Source organism: Panthera pardus, unplaced genomic scaffold (genome assembly GCF_024362965.1).
Source record: "Panthera pardus isolate Hobbes unplaced genomic scaffold, ASM2436296v1 HiC_scaffold_7, whole genome shotgun sequence".
Classification (NCBI taxonomy): Eukaryota; Metazoa; Chordata; class Mammalia; order Carnivora; family Felidae; genus Panthera; species Panthera pardus.
In genome coordinates, this window is record NW_026527002.1 from 46,237,715 (window position 1) to 46,262,634 (window position 24,920).

Genomic DNA, 24,920 nt, shown 5'->3' on the forward strand with positions numbered 1-24,920 from the left:
ACCGGGGGTCCTGGCCCCCATCTTCTAAACCCATCCCCCAGAGGTAGAACCCCCAAATACTGATTTTCCACAAGTACTTTAGGTGACAAGAGTCTAAGGCATGAAGTCACAATCAGCAACTTAAGATCTTTTTGAGATTAAGGCTTAAAAGTTACCCTCACTTTGTCACTGCCGTTGCTGTTTTAAACCATATAAATGAGCGTTTAAGCTAATTATCTTTCCAGCTTAGACACTTTAATAGTCATAAACTGGCATCATCTCAAAAAATGTTCGTCATTTAATGACAGACATACGTTGGCTCCAGAATTCACATGGAAATGTAAAAACACATTAGGGATATTCTTCTGGCTCTTTCTCGTAAAACTAGGATAACCCTTGAACTGAACAGCACCTTTTTCACGGAAGAGGTTCTTCTGCCAATTCCAGCTTATCACCTATTTGCGCAAGCCAATTACAAAGAAATAAAATAGCGTAACACCACTGTGCACTGTTTAAGGAATTTTTATTAAAGCAAGAATTTTATAATCCAAATTACGTTTCCTTGCTCAGTTATCAATTCTGTTATTTAAAACAGAAGTGACATTCTGAGCTATTCCACAGTAAAGAATTACAAAATTAAAGAAAGGAATGCTTTAAATTTTTGTACTTTGCTGAAAATTCTTTTTCCCAGGGTCTATAAAACATTAATTTGTTTTTATATTTTACTATTTTTTTGTGGTTTTTTTTTTTTTTGTTGTTTTTAAATCAATAAGTAATCTAGGACTAGCATTATGTTTGCTAGACCTGGCATTTGCTCGGTACATAAGGTTCAAAGTTTCCTTTCCTTTTTTTATTTATTTTCTATTTTGCAATGTTTTTTTTCCATAATGTTTAAGTTTTTCGATGTTTAGATATTTTTCTTCGGTGAAGCACGAGTTTCTTTTCGTGGTCCCTGATCAATCTGTGAATGCAGGGAAAAAAAAATTATGATCATCAGACTTGCCAAGCTAGTATTTAATGATTCCAGTTGCTAAAATAAAAGTAAACAATCCTTACATAAAGTGATAATAGCTGCTAGTTATTGCGATTCTATTCCAGTATGCAAATGTAGCGCTGTGCAAATTTAAAGTACACAGCATGCTAATGGCAAATACCAGCAACAAAAGAAGATAACCACTACTGGTACCTGTCAACAGCAAATTGAAAGCCCACGGCCAACTTCAGTGTGCAGCCTGTTTCTGTAAAGTCTTGTTGGAACACAGCTGCAACTATCTGTTTACATCAGGTCTACGAGCTCTTTCACATTAACACCCTAACAGAGTAACTGCAACAGACAACATGGCCCACGAGGCCTAAAATATCTCCTTTCTGGTCCTTTACAGGAAAACGTCCGTCAATCTCCGGTCTGGGCCACGCAGCTACATCACCCTGTTTCTTAAAGTAAAGAAGGGCACTAGTAGAGGCCGGGGGCAACTGTCCTTGCTGCAACTCAAGAAAAGGTGTAAGCTATGAAAAGTCCTCTGCGAGTAAGTACACAGAAAGCCCAGCCCATTCAGTCAGTAATTCAAATACACACTGTCTGACAGTGTTTGAAAAAATTCAAGTCAATACCAGGCTAACAAGTAAACTAAAATCTCCTTTAGTTTCTATTTCTACATCTCTTTAAAAAGTCAGCAATAGGTGTGGATTACTGGTAAAAATAAATTTTTGCGACGTTTCAAAACCTACTCAAACTGGTAAGAGGTAAGGAAATCCGTATGAAACTCCCCAGGGAGTAATGCTCACTTTAAACAGTTGGAACACCAGTGGCACTGTTAACTGCTTTCTGGGCAGCCTCTTTCGCTTGGTGGGCTTGTAGTACGGCTACAGCTTCGTCAACCTAAAGAACAAATTGGCTCTGTGAAGGAGTCACTGGAAGAAGTTCCAATTCACAACACGTAAACGTCCAAAGGCAAACCAAACTCTTCCTCAGAGGAAAGTGGAAGGAACTGCTTTCCAGAACACATCTCAACCGTGTCCATATCCTTTGGGGTTACAATCCACCACCGTCCTGGAATCATGAACCCTCTTGCGCTTCTCATGCTCTCCTCACCAAAACTCCCCCAAAGTTGAGAAACATTGGCAAACGTGTCTTTCTTCACTAAGAAAACAGCACAGCCAAGAGAGCATGGATGCTGGACATGAAACCAAGCTCTGCCATGGACTAGCTGTGTGAACAAAGGGCGAAATTTCCAAACTGTTTCCCCACGTACAGTAAAAATGGGGATAACGGAACCACAGGTGGTTATCAGGATTTACATTTGTAATAAAACTTAGAACTGTGCATGGCTTGTATAAAGCACTTATTATTAATGTTCAAGTTGCTATAAAAAGCCCTGGAATACACTGTATAAGAAGCTGCTAGATAAATGATGAATTTAAATTACTTTAGAACGGAGAGACTCTGGAGACTCAAGCATATGAAGAAGTTCTGAATTATCAATCTCCAACAACATGCCAGTGATTTTACCAGCAAGAGTAGGGTGCATGGCTTGAATTAGAGGAAAGAGCCGCTCACCTAGGAACAAAAACATAAATTCCTTTCATCAGAAGAATAAAGCCATCTGCCAATATTAAAACTGGGTTGAAGAACCTTACTTCTGGATACAGCAAATAAATGCTAACCCCAAACCCACCATTTTGATACTGTTATCAAACAGATCAAGCTCTACCCCCAGGCAATTAAGTTGTTAAATGTGTGCTCAGTTTTTTTTCCATTTAGTTCAAATTCCCTGTCCCAAAAATGTCATGGGATCCATGGCAAGTAATAATACCCTATTATCCTATTCATCAAAAGCAAATACTTAATTAAAAGCCTGGAAAGCTATCAAGAAGTTTGGTAGACACACCAAGTCAAACCAATCCCACCACCTTCACTGCCATTTTTAGGTGCAAAGCAGGTCTCTGAGTATCTCCCTCCTCTTTTCTAGCCAGACTTTCTGTCACTGACTAAGTGGGACAAAGGCACTTACCCAACATTTGCTTTTGCTCTTGAGGAGGGGCAGATGCCAACATGGAAGCAGTCAAAGGCTCCTGACCTTGTACATGGACAGCAGGCTAGAAAAACAGGAAAATTCCGAATTTAAAGTACAGAAGTGATGGCACATAAAAACACTGATCACCAGAAAATCCCAAAATGATGAAGACTGCATTCTAAACATGAATAGGAGAGGCTGAGTGAATCAGCAATACAGCCCAAGTATTATAACCACACAGGATACTTCCTTCTCTACCTGGAACATTCTTTTGAGCTCTGTTTCTATTACATTCAATGACAGTTGACAATTTTTGTCTCAGGGTCGAAAAAAGGGGGTGAGCCAAATCTCACAGACCAATCTTTATTTCGCCTTTTCTCCCTTAGGACCATGCCTAACAAAGCTCTCAAACCACACAAGTGGGTCAGGATAAGGGATGCTGAATGCTTGTCTAACTCCCACAGTATAGGGCAAATAAGACGTTTTTTCACACGGCCAATTAACGGGACACCAATTAACAAGACATTCTGGACACCTCAAGCTCTCATGATCCAGCTGTCCTATTTCTTTAACTGCAACCAAGGCCCGTCCTCTCGGGAAGAACTCGAAGACCCACCTGCTGCATGGTAACTTGCGGCTGTGCATTCAGATGCTGCTGCGGATTGCGGACCCCGGCGGCGTACTTATACTGTGGAACGGTGCGGACCGCAGGAGTGGCTGCAGCGGCAGCAGCTGCAGGACGTGGACCCATCGTCTGTGTTGACGTGTTAGCTAAAAAATGAACATGCGGGTCTGCACTTTGACCGTGCTTTCAAAGCGGAAATCCATTTTTACGGGAAGTGTTCCGACTTACCAACACGCTGTGTGGACATGACTCGTGGAACCTGTGAAGAAGCTGGTCTCATAGTACTAAATGGTGGTCTAGGAGCAGCTGGGCGGATAGCACCGGGCATATTTTGGAATGCTGCATTCGAAGATACAGACACACGTTAACTGGGAAAAAACTCACCGAAAGCATTAAAAAACTCACGTTTTAGAGTTGAGGTTTGAACCAAAGGATAAAAATGACTAAATAGAACTACCATGTTTTAAAGCATAGTCTCTCACCTGCCACTTGCCCGGAGAATGAGTCCATAAAAAAATTCATTCATGGAAGAATAAGTACTTACTACTACCTGAACGTGATACACAAACCTGGTTCCAAGTGCTCCTGCGATGCAGCCCTGGTCCACAGGGCAAGGCTCAAAATGCCAGGACGCTGATCCTCGCACATTGGAACAAGGTCTTTTAAAATTACTGCCTAACCAAATGTGAAATTAAGAGTTGGATCCATTCCCAAACTTGTCATAAAGGAAAATCAAATCAGCACAGAATTTACTGCCTCCGTAAGACAGGAAGGGGGAGGCATTTTAGGATTTCGCTTAAAAAAACAAGAAACAAAAAGCGCTAGGATCCCCAAAACGAATACCCATAACCCTAAATTATAAAAAAAGTCAATATACCATTGAAACAGAACAGCTTATTTGTCTCACATTTTTAGTCCAAACAATTCACAACCATACTTAAAAGGAAAAGGCTTACGATGAGGTCTGGCACCCTGAGCAGTCCAGCGAGGACTTGGTCTGAGTTGAGCAATCTGGCTAGGAGGGTAGTACGCAGCACGGTTCTGAGTCTGCAGAAAGCAAACACACGCGTCCGGTAAAGAAGCAAGCAAGGGACGCAGCGAGCTCGACATTCTATAATAAACAGCAAGTCCTTACGCTCTAAGCGTTTTTTTTCCAAACGTAATCGTAATTCACATGCCTTTATTTAGGGCAAAGACACTAAACGTGACCAAATATGAAAACCTGCATTAGGTTTTTGTTCTCTTCTGAAACTTACCTGTGGGATAGCTGCCATGAAGTAACCTGAAGGAGGTGCTGGCTGGTAGGGGTTGATTACAGGGTTGGGCACAGCTCGGACACTTGCCATTCTCTGCATATACTGGTTAGTGAGGTGAGCCTGGCGCTCTTCTTTGCGCTGAGCTAAAGCTACATACAATGGCTTGGTGGCCACAATTCTACCATTCATTTCTGTAACTGCTTTTGTGGCTTCTTCTGGGGAGGAGAAACATACAAAACCAAACCCTTTGCTGCGACCACCCTCCATCATGACCTATTAGAAGACAAAAAGATTTAAGAAAAAGTTAATTCAAGGATAGAACAGGAGGCTAAGAAAAAAGCATTACTAACTTGTCAATTACAGCTACTGACTCAAGTAAACACTGTTAATGCTTTCATTGTTTTCTACAATGTTTCCTTAATACCTAAATATTCAGGGCAAGCTACACCCGTGGTACACCTCAGCCAAACAAAACAGGAAGTAAAGAGGTGGAGGTAGGCCAGCAAATGTGGTAGGATTTTAGATAGTCAATTAAGTATTAGACCTTAAATATTAAGGTTTAAATATCTGAGTAATACATTCAGGGCCTGCTAAATTTAACTCTAGCATCATTAACATTTGACTCAGCAATTCAAGTGGACAACATGCTTTACTATTCTTTGGGTGGGGTGGAGAAGCAGCTGAATCTTAGAAATAGCCCCAATTCACAATTTCAAATAAAAATTTCATATTCAAGACCAAAAGGGCCATAAATATTGGCTAGAAGGAAGCTTCCAAACACTGCAAAGATCATTTAAAGGAGCAACAAGGAGACGCAAAGAACTCCTCCTTAGCCCAGCAATAAACACGTTCTACAACTACATTGAGCAGCATGGGGTAGCGTAGGAACACAGTCCAAGGATCTCACACGTAAGGGGAATAAAAGCAAAACACCAAGAAACAAGCAAACAAAAAAACTGAGCTCATGGTTGCTAGAAGCAGAGAGGTGGGGGTAGAGGAAATGAAACGAAGAGGTTTTAAAAAGTATGAACTCCCAGCTATAAAATAAGTCCTGGGGATACAATTAATGTACAGCATGGGGGACTACAGTCAATAGTTCTATGTTACACATTTGAAAGTTCCTGAGAGTAGATCTCAAAAGTTCTCATCACGAGAGGAAAAAGAACTATGTATAGTGACAAATATTAACTAGATTTATTATGACCGTTTCACAACATACACAAACATCGTCATTATGTTGTGTACTTAATATATGTCAATTCTACCTAAAACAAGATCCTGAAACCTACCCATGCAATTATGGGAATTTAGTGTGTCAAGGTTAACATTTTAAAATAATGAAAAAACGGACCTTGCGTTATTCAATACATGGTACATTGAGAGAAATAAGAATTAAGTCACAACTCTTAATTCACGTCACACTGAAAAATCAAATTGCCAGATTCTGAACATAAAATGTAAACTATAGGGAAAACAAGATGACAAAAGAACCCAAAGTCCTAAGTAAGTGGAAGACTGGAGAGAATATTTGCACTATAAAACAAAGAGCTGACATAAAATTCTCTCTAAATCAAAAGACAACCAATCTAAGTTTTTGACACTCCTCCTACATCCCAAAATACAGATGCACAGAACTTTACACACAGAGGAATTCTTGGATCACTGACATCAGAAAAAAAAACACCTGGAGCAGAGGTTCTTAAAATCCCAGAATTTAGATTAAAACCACATATTACATATTGCTGTAATTCTTAATTTCTGAGTTCAAGTACATCAATCTTTACTGCTTGGGGGCTTGAAACTGGACTCCCCAGAATGAAACGTTAATGAATACATATTTCCCCGTAACAATTATAGTTTCCTAATAAATTGCTTTTAAAAAGATAGAGACTGAGAAGGCATGTGTGCAGAGGAAGGGAGAGAGAGTCCTAGGCAGGCTCCGTGCTGTCAGTGTGGAGCATGGTGAGGGGGCTCAACCCGAGCAGAAATCAAGAGTCAGGCGCTTAACCGACTGAGCCACAAAGGTCCCGGTGCCCCTAAACTGCCTTCTTTAACCAGGAAAATAACGAGTTGAACAGAGTATATAGAACTACGTGTATTAATTATGTGAGGATCAATCATGAACTATGGTCAACAAATGTAGCCTTCCCCAGGAAGCATTCAGGACTCACCACCTGCAAAAAATAAACCATCAAGGCTACATCTACTTCAAATTTGAATATATTTTTGAAGCAATGAGACAAACCTGATTTCCAGAAAAATGAAAGCCTGTTTTTTTTTTTTGGAATAAAAAAACCCCCTATTTGACTATTCGTTTACAAAGTAAGACAAAAATTCCAGTAGGTGTATTAATGTGAAATTTATATATACATATCCACATGCATGGATTTTCCCTAAATGGTAAAAAAGTATCCCTATGCTTTACCTTTGCACTAGTGATTGTACCAAAAGGAGAAAACTCTTTGCGGAGACGTTCATCATCAATACCATCATCAAGATTTTTCACATAAAGGTTAACACCCTAAAAAAAAGAAAAGAGAACTGAAGGAAAAGAAAAAAGAAAACCACAGTGGTACTGAAGCACACTTCCTAGTATTTTACCCCATGTTTCTTCTCCCTTCCCCCCTCTCAAACCCTCCAGTTACCTGGCAGTAACTGACATGAACGTAAACTAGGTTTGCTCATCCCTGTCTTATTTTGCTTGTCAATTAAAAATGAACCTGGTATCTGGTGATCCTATCTTGCTTCATCTGTTCAAATTTGCGCTTAAGTTCCGTCTGCCGTTCCACTTTTTTCTGAGCTCGACCAACGTAAATTTGTTTTCCATTGAGCTCCTTCCCGTTCATCTCATCCACAGCCTTACAGAAATCACAAAAACTTTAATTACTAACTTGCAACGGAGAAAGAAGTTCTTTAACAATACGGAAAATGTTAGGTTATGAAAGCTAAAGGTGGATCTGTCACAAAAACTAAGTTTTGTTTGGGGAAATATCAGTTCCCAATTTATACCCTCAAAACTAATCAAATCCAAGTAACTGAAAACAATACATGTAAAATAGCCACCAGAACGCATGTAAATTTCAGCAGCAGAGCAAGGAAAGGTGTCATCTCCCTTCTTACTACAAAATACGGGAAACCCACACTGTCGTTAGTTAGTATTATTTGAGTCTTACTTTCTGTGCATCTTCGTGCCTTTCGAAGCTTACAAATCCAAAACCTTTGGATTTTCCACTTTCATCAGTCATTACTTTCACACTTAAGGCAGGTCCTAAAAAAAGTTTTTAGATGATTCAAAGGTATTTCACACATTTATACATTTCAAATTTCAACACATAAAAACAAAGCCATGAAAAAAATAAAAATTAAAAAAAAAAAAAAGTCTCTTCAAAGACCTTTTATTTGTACTAAAAAGCTAAGTACTCTATTCCCTGAAACACTCATTCCTCCTTCCATTTAAGGAGGTTATGTTTTAGGCAATTGTAAATGAGAGAGATTTTATTTTGTTCAAAACAGATTTGTTTTTGTTTTTTTTTTTTTAAGCCAACAATTGGTTTTTCTCAACCCTTGGCCCACTTGACTTTCAACTGGGAGTGGAGGGAATACAGGAACCTTTGGAAAGACAGAAATCACTTGGGAGAAGGTGGCACGTTTTTGATGACACATGGCCCCCGTCCGCCCAAGTGAAAGACACTTAACTGAGGTGGGTGTTATCTCAGCCTGGGAGATGGGGCCAAAAAAAGGTTTAAAATCTCATCTGATTACAGAGAATATGGAACAGCTACGGGCACAGGTAGATTGTTTCCTTTAAGGTACCTCTGGTCCTAATGCTGTACTTCCAATCTCTGCTTTGAGAAATAGCCAAGAAAATTATTTGACAAATTTACGTATTGGTGGTCACCTCACATTAATTTGGCATAACTGGTTAATAATATCCAACTTAAGAAACAGCTTCTAATTAAAAACGACAGATGAAACATACAAAACCATTCACTAAAGAGAATTTAAAGATGCAAGACACAATTTACCTTTGTGCAAAAGGACAAGTTTTTTGCTCAAAGGAGCAGTGGGTTCAATGTGGCATGCTAGATCGGCAATAAAAAATTACATTTCCTAATTCTGTATCATTTGAGGTGCTCAAAAAAAAAAGCCACCTATTTAATAAGTTCAACAAATGATAAGGAAAAGCAAATCACCTGCAAAAGCATTCAATTTAAAGTCCATCCTCTGATCGGTCACACAACTATCTAAAGTGAGGCTGGTTACACTTCGCTGACTTAAAATTTAATGAAGTTAATTTTGAAATGCGAGGAACAAACAGTTTAAGATCCCATGGATTCAGAAGGCCATCCCAAGGAGCTATCACGGGAAAATCAGGATCTCTGGCTTTGTCTTTGAATGTCATGGTTTCAAATTGCTCAAACACGAGGCTTTTAAGACCGGCCAAATACCCTAAAGCTGGCCAGCTTTCCTGTCCCCTAACTAAGGACTGCATTCTGACCTAAGTTGGCTGTGTCGTGTGCATGCCTCTGATGAGATGGGATCTGTACGTGCATAAATCCAGCACAACTTCTTACTGTAGCATAACCTTTTAAACTCTGTTCCAATTATGCAGTCACACCTTACTGCGCTAATAACAACACTATTAACCTTTATTTATATACTACTTTGTAGTATAAAGGACTATCAGTAGTTTGATCCACATAATGACAGTTATTTTTAAGTACCATATTAAGTTTCATTTCATTTACTTTAGTATAAAGTATTAGCCAAAACTAATGTTGAGCAATTACTCAGAACTTTGAGTGTAAAAATTTAATTCAGACACATTACCAAACTTGCCAAAGAGATCCTTAAGGCGCTCATCATCCATATCTTCTCCAAAATTCTTGATGTAAACATTGGTGAACTCTTTTGCCCTAGCTCCGAGTTCTGCTTCTCGTTCTTTACGAGACTTAAATCGTCCAACAAATCTAATAAAATATGTAAGGACTATAAAATTAGGTTCTATTTTATTAAGTTCAGATTAATTAAGCCTGATGGTTGATTTTGTAATTGTTACTGATAATTTCAGAATCTCTAATAAAGAGCACACGATAAAACAAGAAGTGCCTTAAGTGAAAAAAAATGGAAGCATAAAAGAACAAACCTCTTAACTACAATAAAAAAGGAAGCATTTTTCTTCACACACACTCCTCTCCCTTCCTTCTAGCTAACCCAGGGTTAAGGAGATCATGCCTAGCAATATAAAGGAGTGGGGGGTAACACATGCACCACACCAAGGAAAAGCCCTAAAACCTTTCGTCAATGCTATTTCCGAGTGGCCCCTGCGCGTTTTTTGTAATCTCCTAAAATGGAAAATTTATACTTCTGAATTTTGTACTCTTAACACCTAACACCTTCGCAAATTTTCTTTGCAGCATGATCGACTAAATGTCTTAAAATTTTAGTTTTCCCTAAAAGTAGGGCATGTCCTTAAAGAATATTGTAATAGACACCAAAGTAAAAAGCCATCTCCCATTAATACCACCCAAATCATGACTGACTTAGTCCCTAAGTCCTTTTGTTTTAATGGACATACCTGTGACTTTGTTCCTTAACCTTCCCCACCCCACTCATTCGGCAGTGCTTCTCCATGCTATCAGTTTTACAAACACTCCCAACAGGAGCGTAATACTCCACTGCGGACATCACAACTTTCTGCTTTTGTAAATAATGCTGGAACTTAATGAGCCTTTCTGTTATTTCTTAGGATAGATTTGCAGCAATCGCAGTAGTTCAAAAAGCCTATAAGTGACCTTAAGTTTACATATACAAACGGTTTTCCAAAAGGATTACTTCACACTCAAAAGAGCAATAAATTATGTAATCTAGATCCCCACCGATGCTGGACATTCTTCTTCCCACCCCAAGCATGTGGACAGACAAACTGTAAGATTTTTATCTTCTAATACTAATGATGCTAAATATTTCTCTCATTTAAAGATGTTCTTATTCAAAAATAAATAATGATGCGCTACTTCTAAGACTTAGCCTTTGTAAATTGTTCATATCGAGCAACTGCTGGTTTCTTAGACTTACATGGGTTCTTTACACCTTACAAAGTCTTTCCTTAATCATGCAGGGACACAAAATTCAAACAGGTAACACCACGTGCATCACGTGCATGATCCCTTCATGTACAGACTGACCATACCACTTGACGAGGTGACCACGTTTTAAGAGTGATGCAGTTTAAGGTGTTCTAAGAACAACCAGACCCAATATGCATGCTATCACTGCAGTTTACACAGCAACATGAACTCAGATCATTTACAGTATGGCCTTACAGTTGAATTTGCCTGGATAATTAAACATAATTGACTGGCGTTGAGGATAAAAAATTTAAGATGTAATTTCTTTGGGCTCACAAAATCTGCAATTTTAACCTGCAGCAAAAATAGTCTCAGAGGTTTTATCAGTGCCATTGTATAAAAAGTTAGCAACTTTTTAAATAAACAAGTTTATTTTCAGGAATGATTAGTTATGAAGATTTCTGGTTTAATTCCACTTTACCTTTAAATGGGTGGGGGTGGGGGGTCACAAGGTTAAAAAAACAAACCAAAAAGCCCCCCAAAACCCAAACCTTTAAACTTCATCAATAAATTGTAGTAGTAAGGCCAAGTAAAGAGCCAACTTAAGCTCTGAATTTAGACCACTGGGTTTGTATCCCAGCTCATCTGTCAAACCAGCAGGTTAACACAGGCAAATTATTTCAGCCTCAGTTTCCTCAAATGTAAAATGGGTCAATGATCACCTCAGGAATTATGATTAAGTTTCTATTTGGATTCCTAGTTTTTTAACTATGCACTTATTTTGAAAAAGTTTCTTATCTCAGTATACCTATCTTCATTTTCTTTTTGGCTTGAATGCTGACCAATCACATTAATTCACCGTTATTTGTATGTTACAACAAATCAAAAAAGACAATTACAAAACCTACCAAGATGTGGTTTATTAACTTTCACTCCAGCTCTAGCTCTTTAAGAACACAAATATACTAACTTGTAAGATGAACTGAACTATTAAAAACGGATTTGAAATATGATTAACTATTTATACTTACACTTTGCGATCATTTAGAAGCATCCCATTCATTTTTTCAATAGCTCTTTCAGCTGCTTCCTGTGTCTCAAAATGTACAAATCCATAACCTTTGGAACCATTTTCATCACAAACCACCTAGGGAAAAACGGATACCAATTTTTCATTACTTGCTATTGATTTAGCATTTTTTTCCCCAGTGTTCAGAGAGAACTTGTCAGCCTCCCAGCCTGGGTTATTTGGGAAATAAAGCTACCTATGTAGTATGGTTGCTCTTTTAAGGAATAAACTACAAGAAGCTAAAACACTGTAAATGTTTACCTGTCAGTTTGGCTTACCTTACATGAAAGGATGTTACCAAAAGCAGAAAATGTATCATACAGTGCTTTATTATCAATGGATTTGTCCAAATTTTTAATGAATATGTTGCCCACTCCACTTTTGCGAAGTGATGGATCACGCTGAGACCACATGATGCGTACTGGCTTGCCCTTTATAACATCAAAATTCATGGTGTCCAAAGCACGCTCCGCTGCAGGAAAGACATGTTCAGAGTGAATATTACTTCGAAACATTTTCAGGCTACTAAAAATTATATAAATCATTGTGCGGGGGGGGGGGGGGGGGCAGTGCCTCTACTTCTTTAAACTTCAGGATGGCTGGACCTTACACCTCACCCTGGTCTAGATTTAAATTGTATAAGGCAAAAAAAAGAATTATCGGAAATTTCCCATCTCCCATGTTAATAGATGACCTATCACTAATACGGTATTTCTGAAACAATTTTTAACTGCCATAATTTAAAATCACCTTTTTGTTCCTACTCAATATAAAACCAGGATACCTCCGCATACAATCTACTTAATAAGCAATATAAAAGATATTAGGCAATTATAAATTATCCAGACTCAACAGTTTCTAGATTTTCAAGCATTTCAATGCCTTCCCTTATTGTCAAAATCAATCTTTTCATTGCTTACCACAGCCAATATTATATAAAAATTAGTCCATCAAAAAAAAAAAAAAAATTCCTGGATGGGGGGGGTAGGTGTGATTTCAGGAAATCACGGCCCAACCTCCTATTGCCATATTAAAAAAAAAAAGCTACATCCATTCAGATCCAGATTTGAATCCATCTTTCAAAAACTAATCCGATGTTGGGCATACTTAGCTCTATACTGAATACAGAATTTTTGAAATACCAGGTCTACAATATTCACAATTCACTAACACTTTGACACATAAAACCAATTCTTTCTTTAGTCACCGATTTATTTACTAATCATTTAATCCATTATTCCTAGATAGTGCTAGAATATTTCAAAATCTACCCTACGATCTCAGGGTCTTTGAAGGACTGAATTATGTCCACCTCTACCATGAAGCACTTATCGAGACTTTCCATGGAAAAATGTATTCTAAGTAAAAAAAAAAAAATTAGTCCTAAAGGAAAAAACATAGTCCATCTGAAGTCCTGAAACACCAGTTTCTACAAATTCCATGCCAATGTAACTGTAAAATTATTGAGAGGACAAATTTTCCGGCCACTTCTTTTTATAAATGAAAGCTCCAGTTTCTAGAAGATAGTGACAATCAGCTGTCAGCTCATTATCAATTGACCACACCTACTCAGCTCCCCTAGTTTTTTAGCTGACTTTGCTTGAGCGTCTTTCGAATGAGTCACCTCTTCCTGTTAAATTGGAAACTGGTCACTTTTGGAAGCTATTCTACAAGTTCATCAGTGTTGCAGTAAATAGGAAAAGAAAGAGAAAACCACTGGAATAACTAGAAAGACGGTAATTTGTACTGAAACCAAATAAATGGAAGATGAAAAAAATGCTATTTTCTTTTGAGCAGTTACGGTACTGGTCTATGGAATAGACTGAGAATACAGGCAGTGTACTGTAACCATGGTAACCTGAAGTTCAACTTTTCAAATCACAAGAAATTCTAAAAAGTGGGTCTTTTTGTTTTAAAATTGTTAAACTGAGACCGAGTAACAGCCATTTCCAAAACTCACATTTTATGGTCTTTAGGGTTTGTTCAAGTTTTCTCTATCGACTCTAAATTGTGATTACCTGCCCCAAAGTTCTTTCCCCTAATTTTTATCTTTCATTCAGTGGCAAACCTTGTCCAGGGTTGGGAAGAATTGTTATGGAGGGGTATTTGGAGCTCCTGCTTACAGAGCCAAAGGGCAGGAAAGCTGCAGTGCAGTTTTACAACTTCTGGCTCTGGGTCACTCCATAATATGCCTACCTCAAATCTCGCTATTACCTTCACTTGGTAAACAGCTGATCGTTAAGTAACTTCAGTTCTGAGTGAATAAAATAAAAATTTAGAAGCCAACTCCCTGTAATTTGTATTACTTAACATGTATCCAAGCAGCTTGGGGAAAAAAAACAAATTGGGCCATAAAGTCAACTGAAGCTGACTTTTAGAAGTCAACTTTTAGAAGTCATACATCCAGATACGAAAGAAAATCCTGGTAACTCATCACCACGCCACATTATCTTATCGGTTTGCCAAATTGTTTTTGTGAATGGTTTAACTTCAAAATAAAAATACAAGGTTAGCCACATTTCTCTCCATGAATTTCAATCTTATTCTCATCTGTTATTTTGTGCAATTTCCCATAATGTACGGATATTCTGGACCACTTTAAAAAACAAACCTTTACTACCTGAATGCTACTAAGTATAATGGTCCAGTCCACACTACACTTGTAAGTAAACAGTTCACAGCCAAAACTGGTGAATACGTTTTAAGGAAAACCTCTCAAAAGCACAGGAAGGAAAAAACATTCTGAACAAATTACTATTATGAAACTAATTTGGATAAAACATTCAAAATGACCCACACTGCTTGAGCAGTTGATTTCAAAAGGGCCATACTCCGCAACCTCTGCTTCTACCATTCTGCTGTTCGTATTAGAGTGAGAAATGCTTGAACTCGGGGAAACCCCCAAACGCGTGTCTCATCTGGTAATTTACATCTCTAGAGCCACCGGTCACTGACAAGTGATTAAGAACGGATTCAGAAACCCAAGGACCACCACATCACCAAATTAACTTTATTCTAAGGCCCTGTGGCTCCCCCAGGCGATTGGGCCAGTAGCAGAAACAGGCCTCGGGCCTGTGAGGTTACAGGGTTCAACACGTGGTATTTTTCGAGCACCGAATCGCACTTCCTGCGGGTCCTGGGGCGCCGGCAAGAGCCCGGGTGGTGGGAGCGCCTTCACCTATTACCGGAGAAGGGGACTCGACTCCCGACGCCCCAGAATCCCGCAGCTACTGGCGGGAGCGCGGTGGAAGAACCCAATCTCACCCAACCTCCCGGCGCGTCATCACCCTAAAGTTTGAGAGCGGCTGAGGCCGAGAAAATGGTCGCAAAGGAGGAAGTGGCCAGGCGTGCGGCTGCCGGCAGCGCGGGTCCCCGCGGGCACCGGGAGCGGGGGTCCCGGCGCCCGAGCCTCTCCCCGCCGGCCGTGGGGGGCTGACATGCCCTCCCGCCCCCCTCCCCCGGGCCCGTCGGCCTAGCCAGCCCGCCGCCGCCTGCGCCTCATGGCCGCCCGCCCGCCCGCCGGGCCCGGCTCTCACCGTCCGCCGGCTGCTGGAAGTTCACATACGCGTAGCCCAAGGAGCGGCGGGTGATCATGTCCCTGCAGACCCGGATGGAGAGGATGGGCCCGGCCGGGCTGAACTTCTCGTAGAGCATCGCCTCGGTCACGTCGGGGTGTAGGTCCCCCACGTAGAGCGAGGCCATGGGGTAGCTGGGGGCGCTGGGGTTCATCTCGGCACGGCTGCCCGCAGGGCCACAGGCCGCGACCTTTCCGTGAGAGGAGGAGAGCGAGTGCTGGGGCCGGGGGCCGGAGCCGGGGGGAGGGGAGCGGGGGCAAGCGCAGAGGGACAAAAATCAACCGGAATCGAAAACTACTCAACGGCCGCAGAACGGGGTCGATCGGCTGCCGCTGGCTGCTGGCTGCTGGCTGCCGGCTGAGGAGCGAGGGTGGCGGTGTCGGGTCCAGGCAGCGGGAAGGCCTCGGTCTCTTGGTTCCTTCTTGGAGCTGCTGCGGGGCCGCGGGCGGGCGGGCGGGTCGGTCTCGGCTGCTTCACCGGGTTATTTTATAAAAGAGGAAGAAAAAAAAATAAAAGTCTCCGGCGGGGGAGACGCGGATTTTTTGTTAATTTTTTTTGGGTTTTTTAAAAGATTTTTTTAGATTTTTTTTGGGTTTTTTTAATAATAAATGTGTGTTCCGAGCCCGGAGCACACACTCCGCACTCTCAGCACTAACCGCCGGGGAGAAGGGGAAGCACCGCCTCCTGCACCCTCTACTTATACCCCCCGCCGCACTCGCCCCGCCCCCGCGCGTCTGACGCCAGGGCCCTACGCGAGCGTCAGCGCCGGAGGAGGAGGAGAAAAGGAGGCGAGGGGGAGGAGGGAAAAGAAAACAGGAGGAGGAAAGAGCAGAGAGGAAGGGAGAGGTGGCGGCGGCGGCTGCTGCGGGTGTGGGGGTGGGGCTGGGGCGGAGGGGCGGGGCTTCTGCGCACGCGCCGCGGCCGAGGGGCGGGGCCTGTGCTGCGTAGGGTTCGCGGGGGAGGGGAGGGCTGGCTCGCGAGCGGCTCTCAGAGGAGTCGGGTTGGGACGGCCTCTCTTTCCACACACCCGCCCCCACCTCCACCCCGGAGAAGCGTTAACCCGTCACTGCGGCGGTGGGCGGTGCGCGGGGCTTCCGGGTTCCTAGGCGCTAACCACCCCCCACGTGCACGGCCGTCAGGGCCTTTCCCGCCGTGGCCCGCCCTGTTCCGCTCGCCCCCGCCGCGGAGGAACGCCGGACGCAGGTGGGCCGGCGTGGCCCCTTCCAGACCCAGTTTCTGAAACGTGCGTGAAAGGAGCCGGGGCTGGCTCCCCTTTCTCCTACCCGGACCGCACTACGAGTCCCAGCGGGCAGCGCCGCCACGCGCGTCGGCCGCGGAAGCGGTGCCTGCTGGGAGCTGGAGTCCCCAACGGCCGAGGCGCTCGCTGACTCCCAACTGGCCGCGGGTCCTGGCCGCCCGCTCGGGGACCCCCAACCGTCCTGGCGCTGGATCCCGGTCGCCGCCCCGCGGTGCTTCCAGTAGAGGCGGGGGGGGGGGGGGGGGGGGGAGGGGAGGGGAGGGGTCTTTGGGCTTCTCGTCCCCTGGTTTCCGAGTCCTGGACTCACCTCGGTCGCCACCGGACGCTGCCGTTAGTCAAAGTGGCTTTAATCTGGGAAAACTGTTTCGGTGTCTTTGTCCGCTTCCCTTTTTAAAGAATCGTGATCACTATTAACTTGAGTTGCTGGGTTGGAATCATTGATTCGTGCTATTTCTAGTTGAAATTTCTTTGGGGTAGAATACAGGACTCAAGAAAAATTAATGTTTTTCCGTACAGTAGGAGTCTCACATTCGTACATAGCACAGACCCTCAAGCAGGCAACATTAGGAATCGTTTCAATGCAGTATTGCAAATGTTTAAAACAATTTTATACATTAGTTTTGGACTTTAATAGAAATGCCAAATTTAATAAATTGATGGCCATAAAAAAATACCAGTTTATAGGAATGACATTAGGTCAACATTCAAATTCCCACTTTAAAGTAGTAACGTACTTTACAGTTTTTAAAGCACTTGCATAAACATCCTATCATTTGTTCCCTACAGCAATCTTGTGTGGGTGGTGGAGCACGTAGTAATAATTTTATTTTACTGTTAAGGGAACAATCTCATGTTAAATGATTGCCCAATTTATTCTTTAATTCAATAAACTCTAATGCATGCCAGATACATTGCCAGGTGTGGACTGGGTGCTTTATTTTCATTCAATTAAAATTTAAACCAGCAGAATCCCGCATGAGTGGTATTTTGCCCCTATCTTGGTAGGAAGAAGATAATATGTTTGAAAAACACGCTGCCTCATGTGCCTTATTAGGCAAAAGAGCAAAACTTTGGATTGTGCATTAGGGAGACACGTCTATTACCATTCAATCTATTAGAACTCTGGTTAAATCAATCCATCAATATATTTATTGAACGCCTACTGAGTGGAGAGTACTGTATCTGTAAATAAGGAAGATACATGACAGATAAAGACAAATTCCTGTCCTCAAGAAGCTTATGAAGAGCTCTTCAGTAATTGTAAATATCAGTGTTAAAATCAGTACAATAAACATCCAATCCCAGCATTTTGTCTGCCTGTGACAATTTTCTATTAGATTCTAAATTTGTTTTTCTTAAATGAGAGTGGAAATTCCATTGTACTTTGAAAGAAAACATAACTTCATTTTAATATTTCTATTAAATTACTAAAACAGATAATAGAAAACAGGGATAAAAGAAGAGGTGTCCTCAATAAAGGAGGGTGAAGGGAGGTCACCTCCAAAAACTTGGAAATTGGTCTACAGCAAGAATTAAAACTACCCAAAACCATATACAATTATTCAGATTATCTGGGGGCTTTTACATATATTTCTGGTAAAGGAAGATGAGGGTACAGCTTGGTGGACCTCGACTAAAAGATGATTGTAAATAACAAGGATGAAAAAAAAGGTCTCCTTAGAGTCTAGAAAATTTTTTCAGAGAGCAAGAGTTTGACAAGGGTGAAGTTTGTACTTCAGTCATTGGAAAGAGCTCACGCTCAGGTTTCACTAGAACCTGGATTAAATCTCACAAGATGGGCCCTTGGGTGGCTAAATTGGTTAAGTGGGTGAGCGTCCGACTCTTGATTTTGGCTCAGGTCATGATCTTGTGGTTTGTGAGAGTGAGCGCCATCATGGGCTCTGCACTGATAGCATGGAACCTGCTTGGGATCCTCTCTCCCCCTTCACCCTGCTCCTCCCTCTCTGCTCCTCGCCTGCGCTCTCTCTTAAAATAAATAACTCCCAAAAGACTTCTCTGTTACAAAGCCATTTTGAATAAGCAACTTATTAATTGATAAGTCCAATTAACAGTTGAGCCTCCAGGGCACCTTGACACAGGAAATGGATGCCCTACATGGTAGACGAAAGTATTGTAATCACTGGAAAAATATATCAACTCTTTGTGGATTAATAAGCACTTTGGGAAGGAAGCTGGTCAATCAGGACTTCTGTGCAACTGTCGTTCGTGACAACCAGTGGATGTCGTCCTATTTTAGGGAGGTAGAGTTGAGTGTTTGCAAGGGAGATTACAAGCAAAGTCCACCCCTGAGGGGAGGGAACCACTAGAATCGAGAGAGGGAGTCAGATCCTATTTCAAGAGGAAACAGGAGTGGGATCTGGAATTGGAACCAAGAACCTGTTCCATTGATCCACCGATCACCTATTTCTCTTTATTTCCAACGAGCTCCTCTCTCTCAGATTAGAAACCCGTCTTTCTGATCAAAAACTCAAACTAGGGGCACCTGGGTGGCTCAGTTGGTGAGCATCCAACTTCGGCTCAGGTCATGATCTCGGGGTCTGTGAGTTCCAGCCCCCCGCGTCAGGCTCTGTGCTGACAGCTCTGAGCCTGGAGCCTGCTTCACATTCTGTGTCTCCCTCTCTCTCTGCCCCTCCCCCACTCATGCTCCATCTCTCTCTCTCTCTCTCTCTCAAAAATAAACATTAAAAAAATTTTTTGATCAAACTTTCCCTTAATGACATATTCCTAAGACGCCAAGCTTCTTATTTCCACGTCTTGTTTCTCCTTAATTCCTCAACCAACTAGGATATGTCTCTCACCTCCATGTCCACACTCACTCAATCTGCCCTGCCAATGATCCCTCCTCTCTTTGACAAATCCAGTGGATTCTCTTGAGGTCCATTTGCTCGACATTTGTAGGATCTGACCCTGTTTTGCTCCTTCTCTTTTTTGAAACCTACTCTCTTGGCTTCTGAGCTACAACTCTCCTGGTTCTGTCCAGCTCTCAGACTATCCCTCATCTCATCACCCTTCCCTGACCACGAGATTGGGCTGGGTACCCTTCCTTTGGGCTTTAGCCTGACCACCTCTCTGCCACTACATTTACCCTGTTATATTAAGAGAGTCTATTTATGAGCTATCTCCCCAGATAGTGGTAAACTCCAAAATAAGTTGTAAGGTCTAAAAGACAGCCAATGTCCTATTTATCTATATTCCTACCGGGGAGCATGAAGCCAGGCACGTTGGAGGTGACTTTTTTTTTTGTATCCTAACTTCAGGGACCAGGCCAGATGGGCTTGTGGACGGAGCACATAGGGGTGAATAGGGAGATCTCAACCTGAAGTCCACATGGGATGGGCACCTAGGGCTTGTTCAACTCCAGATCTTTTGGCCTGCTGTACCACTTTCAAACTCCATAGGCTGCTGAAGGGAGTATTTCCTAACATACTGGCTGAGCTTAAAGGTAGTAGACTTTGAGTATCCAGAGTCAAGCGAGCAGGGACAATGACTGCTGGGGGAAAGAACTTTCTGGACCTCCAAAGCTGAGGACATTATACAGTATGACTGACTTTTCACAGTACGATCACTTCTGTTAGAGGAAGTCAAGGCTACGAATAAAAGGCAGAAAACAGAATATTTGTCAATTCCCTTCGACTTTTTGATTCACTCCTCTTTTTTCTCTCCCATCATTTCTTTTTGGTCTTAAAAAAATGTGCTATGTTTATCTGGCTTGCCTGTGTATATCTAATTTTAGATTGCAAGCTGTGGGGCAGAATAATGTCTTTATATGTGCAGCATCTCACTGTGGATGCCTGAGAATGTCTAATGACATCAACATCATTCAATTAACCTATAAAAATAAAATAAAATGTAAAGTACTCCAGAGAACTTGTTCACTGGAACTTCACCAGAGATTTATAAATGATTTTCAGCAATATCCAGATATATTCAGAATATATCTAGAATAATTTATAGTATTTCATGTAATGTATGACAAATAAAAGTTGACTGACCTTATAAGACTTTTAGGTATTACCGTGAGATTTCGTTGAGATGAATAATAAAGAAATATAGCAGCCCTCTCCCACCTGAAGAGAGAAACTTTCTGTAGATCCTTGAAATAGAACAATATCAAATAATGTCCATAACAATACCCAAGTATAGAATGTTTAAGAAGATTAGCTATCTGCTTCCTTGGTTTGCTCGGTTGGTGAGGAACACCACACCTACTCAAATTTGTAAATGGTCACGCCCATGGTCAGAATTCCTACGACCAGGGTCCTGTTCAGATTTTGTCTTTTCTTCCACACGCATGACATATTTTCCTCACATCAAGAACAAAGAAAAAGACTCATAAAAGCCTTTGAAACGGTCTCTAACATTGTGTGTCCGATGATGTAACATGACATGACATTTGTTGTGAGGAAATGGCTGCCAAGAAAGGAGATCCCGAAACAGGATCCTAAGGGTCATAAACACAGGCTCATAAACACAAACAATATTGGGAGAGAAAAACAATTAATGGCTTTGTTGTAGAAAAGAATAAGAAACGCAGAGAAGCCTCAGAATATTTAGGTTTCCTTACAAAGTGCTCTTCAACGGCATTGCCATCTGTGTTAGGCCAGTGTTCTTGTTACAGCGCTGACAACAGGCTTAGTGCTGCAACAGCAAAGCCACTACCTACCCAGCAGGATTATGATGAGACCTGAGTAAGATATTATTTATACGTCTAAATTACATAATGTATAGGGCTGCCATTTTTGAGCAACTCCTATTTCTATAAATATAACTTTTCAAAGTGTTTACTTGTTTTGAGAGAGAGAGAGAGAGGGAGGGAGAAATCACGAGTGGGGGAGGAGTAGAGAGCGAGGGACATCAGGCTCCATGCTGACAGCGTGGCCCATTGTAGGGCTTGATCTCACAACCCAGAGATCGTGACCTGAGCCGAAATCAAGAGTCTGATACTTAACTGACTGAGCCACCCAGGCACTCCTGCAAGTATAGCTATTCAACAGAGACAGACACACGTAGACCTACAAAAGCTCCAACGGTCACTGTCCTAAACTAATGTAGAGAACAGCAAAATGCAACAGCTACATTGAGACCATGATAAGTATTAGACGAGCAACCAAAAACTCCTAAGTCAATTGCCTCTCGAGGTTGTGGATTGAGTGGGGAGGGTCAATGTGAGAACTTTGAATGGCTTACACTCTAGGACAATGGTTCCTAAGGTCCAAATAGCCTAATTGCATAAGTTCAAGTATAAACTATGAGACAAATACATTTCAGGAAAATAGAAGAAATTATGTTAATACTAAGCACTAATATTTATTGAGCATTTACATGCCCCCTCACAGTAACCCTATCAGGTATGAAGCTGCAATACTGCCAATGAGGAAATCAAGGCTTAAAGAACAAGTTTGATTCAAACACAGGCAGTGGGATTTAAGAAGGCCAGCACAGGGGCGCCTGGGTGGCTCAGTCAGTTAAGCGTCCGACTTTGGCTCAGGTCATGATCTCATGGTCTGTGAGTTCGAGCCCTGTGTCGGGCTCTGTGCTGACAGCTCGGAGCCTGGAGCCTGCTTCGGATTCTGCTTCGGATTCTCCCTCTCTCTCTGCCCCTCCCTTGCTCATGCTCTGCCTCTCTCTGTCTCAAAAATAAATAAAAACATTAAAAAAAAAAATAAGAAGGCCAGCACTTGGGATAATGAGAGGAAGGGGCACTATAAGGTGGAGGAAATAACATCAGGAACGTCATGAGGTGGAATAAGCCAGACGTGTTTAGGCCCTGACAAAATCCCATGGTTGAAATATGGCAGACACAATGGGGTAAAGGCAAGTGAAAGCGTGAGAGAGGGGAGCAAGCCCAAGGAAGAAAACACGGGGGCTTACATGAAAAGGGAGCACAGGATCCAATCTTGTGGCCTCTGGTTTATGAGAAGGCAATCCTGGTGGTGGAGTAAAGACATTAAATTTGAAAGAGGAGAGACAGGGGCGCCTGGGTGGTTCAGTTGGTTAAGCATCCGACTTCGGCTCAGGTCATGATCTCATGGTTTGTGGGTTCGAGCCCTGTGTCGGGCTCTGTGCTGACAGCTTGGAGCCTTAATTCTGTGTCTCCTTCTCTCTCTCTGCCCCTCCCCACTTGTGCTCTCTCAAAAATAACTAAATGTAAAAAAAAAAAAAAAAAAAAAAAAAAAAAAAAAAAATTAAAAAAAAAAAAAGAAAGAAGAGAGACAAAGGAAGATCAATTAAGATATTCTTGGAAGTGTTCTGGATTAATCTTCCTGGAAGTGAAGTCAAAGAAAACACATTCTTACTGTCTAACAAAAAGAAGCTCTAACAAAAAGAAGCACACCAGTTAATTCAGGAAGACAAATTTTTTACTGTAGCAAACCTGAAAAAAAGCTTTATTGTATGACTCTTTATATAAAAGCCATCAAATTATAGAATTCATGCATTCATTCCTTCATCCGCTACAAACCAAATATTCATTTAGGCCTATAGCAGGTATTATTTAAAAGTACTGCATATAACATATTAAAACTAGAAAAGTCTCTGCCCTCACAGAGCTTACTTTCTAGAAAATTGGGCAACTGTCTTAGTGACTTTACAAAACTGCAGGAACAATTTTCATGTGGATGTTTTTCTTTTGTCAAGTCTTAATAATGGCTAATTACAATCCGGCAAAGTTATTTCTGTCGAGAGCCAAATTTGACATAAAGCTTACCAAATCTCTAGAAACTGAGGATCAGGTAGCCTTGAGGCAACATATTTCTTATATCAATAGGCTTTTTAAGAAGGTAGATTGAAGTCACTTTCAAACTGAGGTCTCTGGTCAGTGACTAAAGGACAAGTACTCTGGATTGGTGATTAAAAAGGTATATATAGGGGCGCCTGGGTGGCTCAGTCGGTTAAGCGTCCGACTTCAGCTCAGGTTACGATCCCGCGGTCCGTGAGTTGGAGCCCCACGTCAGGCTCTGGGCTGATGGCTCAGAGCCTGGAGCCTGCTTCGGATTCTGTGTCTCCCTCTCTCTCTGCCCCTCCCCCATTCATGCTCTGTCTCTCTCTGTCCCCAAAATAAATAAACATTAAAAAAAATTAAAAAGGTATATATATATTTACATATATGAACTTTACTCATTCAGTATATATTTACTGAGTGATATGTTAAGAACCTTGAAACACTGCAGGTATAGAAATGGGCAAGAAAAGAGGCTCCTGGGTGGCTCAGTCGGTTCAGTGTCCGACTCCTGACCTCAGCTCAGATCTTAATCTCAGCTCAGGTCTTGATCTTGGGGTCATGAATTCAAGCCCCGCATTGGGCTCTACTTTGGGCAAGGAGTCTACTGAAAGAAAGAAGAAAGAAAGAAAGAAAGAAAGAAAGAAAGAAAGAAAGGTGGGAGGGAAGGAAGGAAGAAGAAAGAAAGAGAAATGTACAAGACAATCTCTACGTTAAAGAATATGTGATGACTTTAATATCATTGACTTCATCTGTGTGTGTGGATATATTTTTAACCTTAGTGAATGGATTGTGAGTTTCTCTAGAAAACTTGACTATTTGAACTTTCTTAGAGATTTATAAATAACTTCAAGGTACTGTTCTCTAGGATATACCTAGAATAACTTATATCTCATTATATAAGACAAATCAGAGTTCATGAGGCCTTTAAGTCTAATATTAAGAGGCCTATTTGTTGTGACTAATGAGAGACCAAAGCAACCTCCAATTGAACAAGTATACTTTCTGGAGACCTCTATAATTGTCAAGTATTACATGAAAGATGCAGATAGTCTAATGGGGTGACAGACATGATTGCCAACAATTACAATGCAACACAATACATGGTATATAGTCGTAGGCTGAGCATAGGGTATTCTGGATACACAGGCAGGTGCATTGAATTCAACTTTGGGTGCTTGGGGCTAGAGGTGAAAGGAGCAATCAGGCTGGGTTTCCCTAATTTAATATCAGCCACCATTTATCAAGCCCATTTACTCAACACACGGCTCACGGGAAGAACAAAGTGAAGCCCAGAGGACACAGCTAAACCCAGGTCCAGGCCTACAAGAGAT

The 24,920-nt window shown here is 41.6% G+C and overlaps 1 protein-coding gene across 2 annotated transcripts; it reads right to left on the reverse strand.

Moving 5' to 3' along the window:
• Positions 1 to 485: 485 nt before the first annotated feature.
• On the reverse strand, positions 486 to 16,270 carry PABPC1 (poly(A) binding protein cytoplasmic 1). 2 transcript variants are annotated; one of them, XM_019467976.2, is made up of 16 exons: positions 15,893 to 16,270; positions 15,551 to 15,779; positions 12,293 to 12,486; positions 11,977 to 12,092; positions 9,705 to 9,844; positions 8,048 to 8,142; positions 7,595 to 7,732; positions 7,300 to 7,395; positions 4,875 to 5,147; positions 4,575 to 4,665; positions 3,847 to 3,957; positions 3,610 to 3,764; positions 2,991 to 3,075; positions 2,406 to 2,536; positions 1,765 to 1,858; positions 486 to 940 (listed from the first exon to the last, which is right to left on the reverse strand). In XM_019467976.2, the coding sequence occupies exons 2-15, from the start codon at positions 15,741 to 15,743 to the stop codon at positions 1,766 to 1,768; spliced, it is 1,911 nt and encodes a 636-aa protein (XP_019323521.1). In that variant the 5' UTR covers positions 15,744 to 15,779; positions 15,893 to 16,270; the 3' UTR covers positions 486 to 940; position 1,765. The 2 variants fall into 2 exon arrangements, with proteins under 2 accessions (XP_019323521.1, XP_019323520.1); XM_019467975.2 differs by having other exon boundaries at positions 15,551 to 16,270.
• Positions 16,271 to 24,920: the final 8,650 nt, after the last annotated feature.

What these genes read in the sequence shown, in the direction of transcription:
- PABPC1 (XM_019467976.2), bottom strand. Translation starts at nt 15,743, where the DNA reads ATGAACCCCAGCGCCCCCAGCTACCCCATGGCCTCGCTCTACGTGGGG. An exon ending in CTTCCAGCAGCCGGCGGACG is followed by an intron (nt 12,487 to 15,550) that starts GTGAGAGCCGGG and finishes TCTTTCCTGCAG; the next exon opens with CGGAGCGTGCTTTGGACACC. An exon ending in ATAGGATCACCAGATACCAG is followed by an intron (nt 7,396 to 7,594) that starts GTTCATTTTTAA and finishes TCTTTTTTTTAG; the next exon opens with GGTGTTAACCTTTATGTGAA.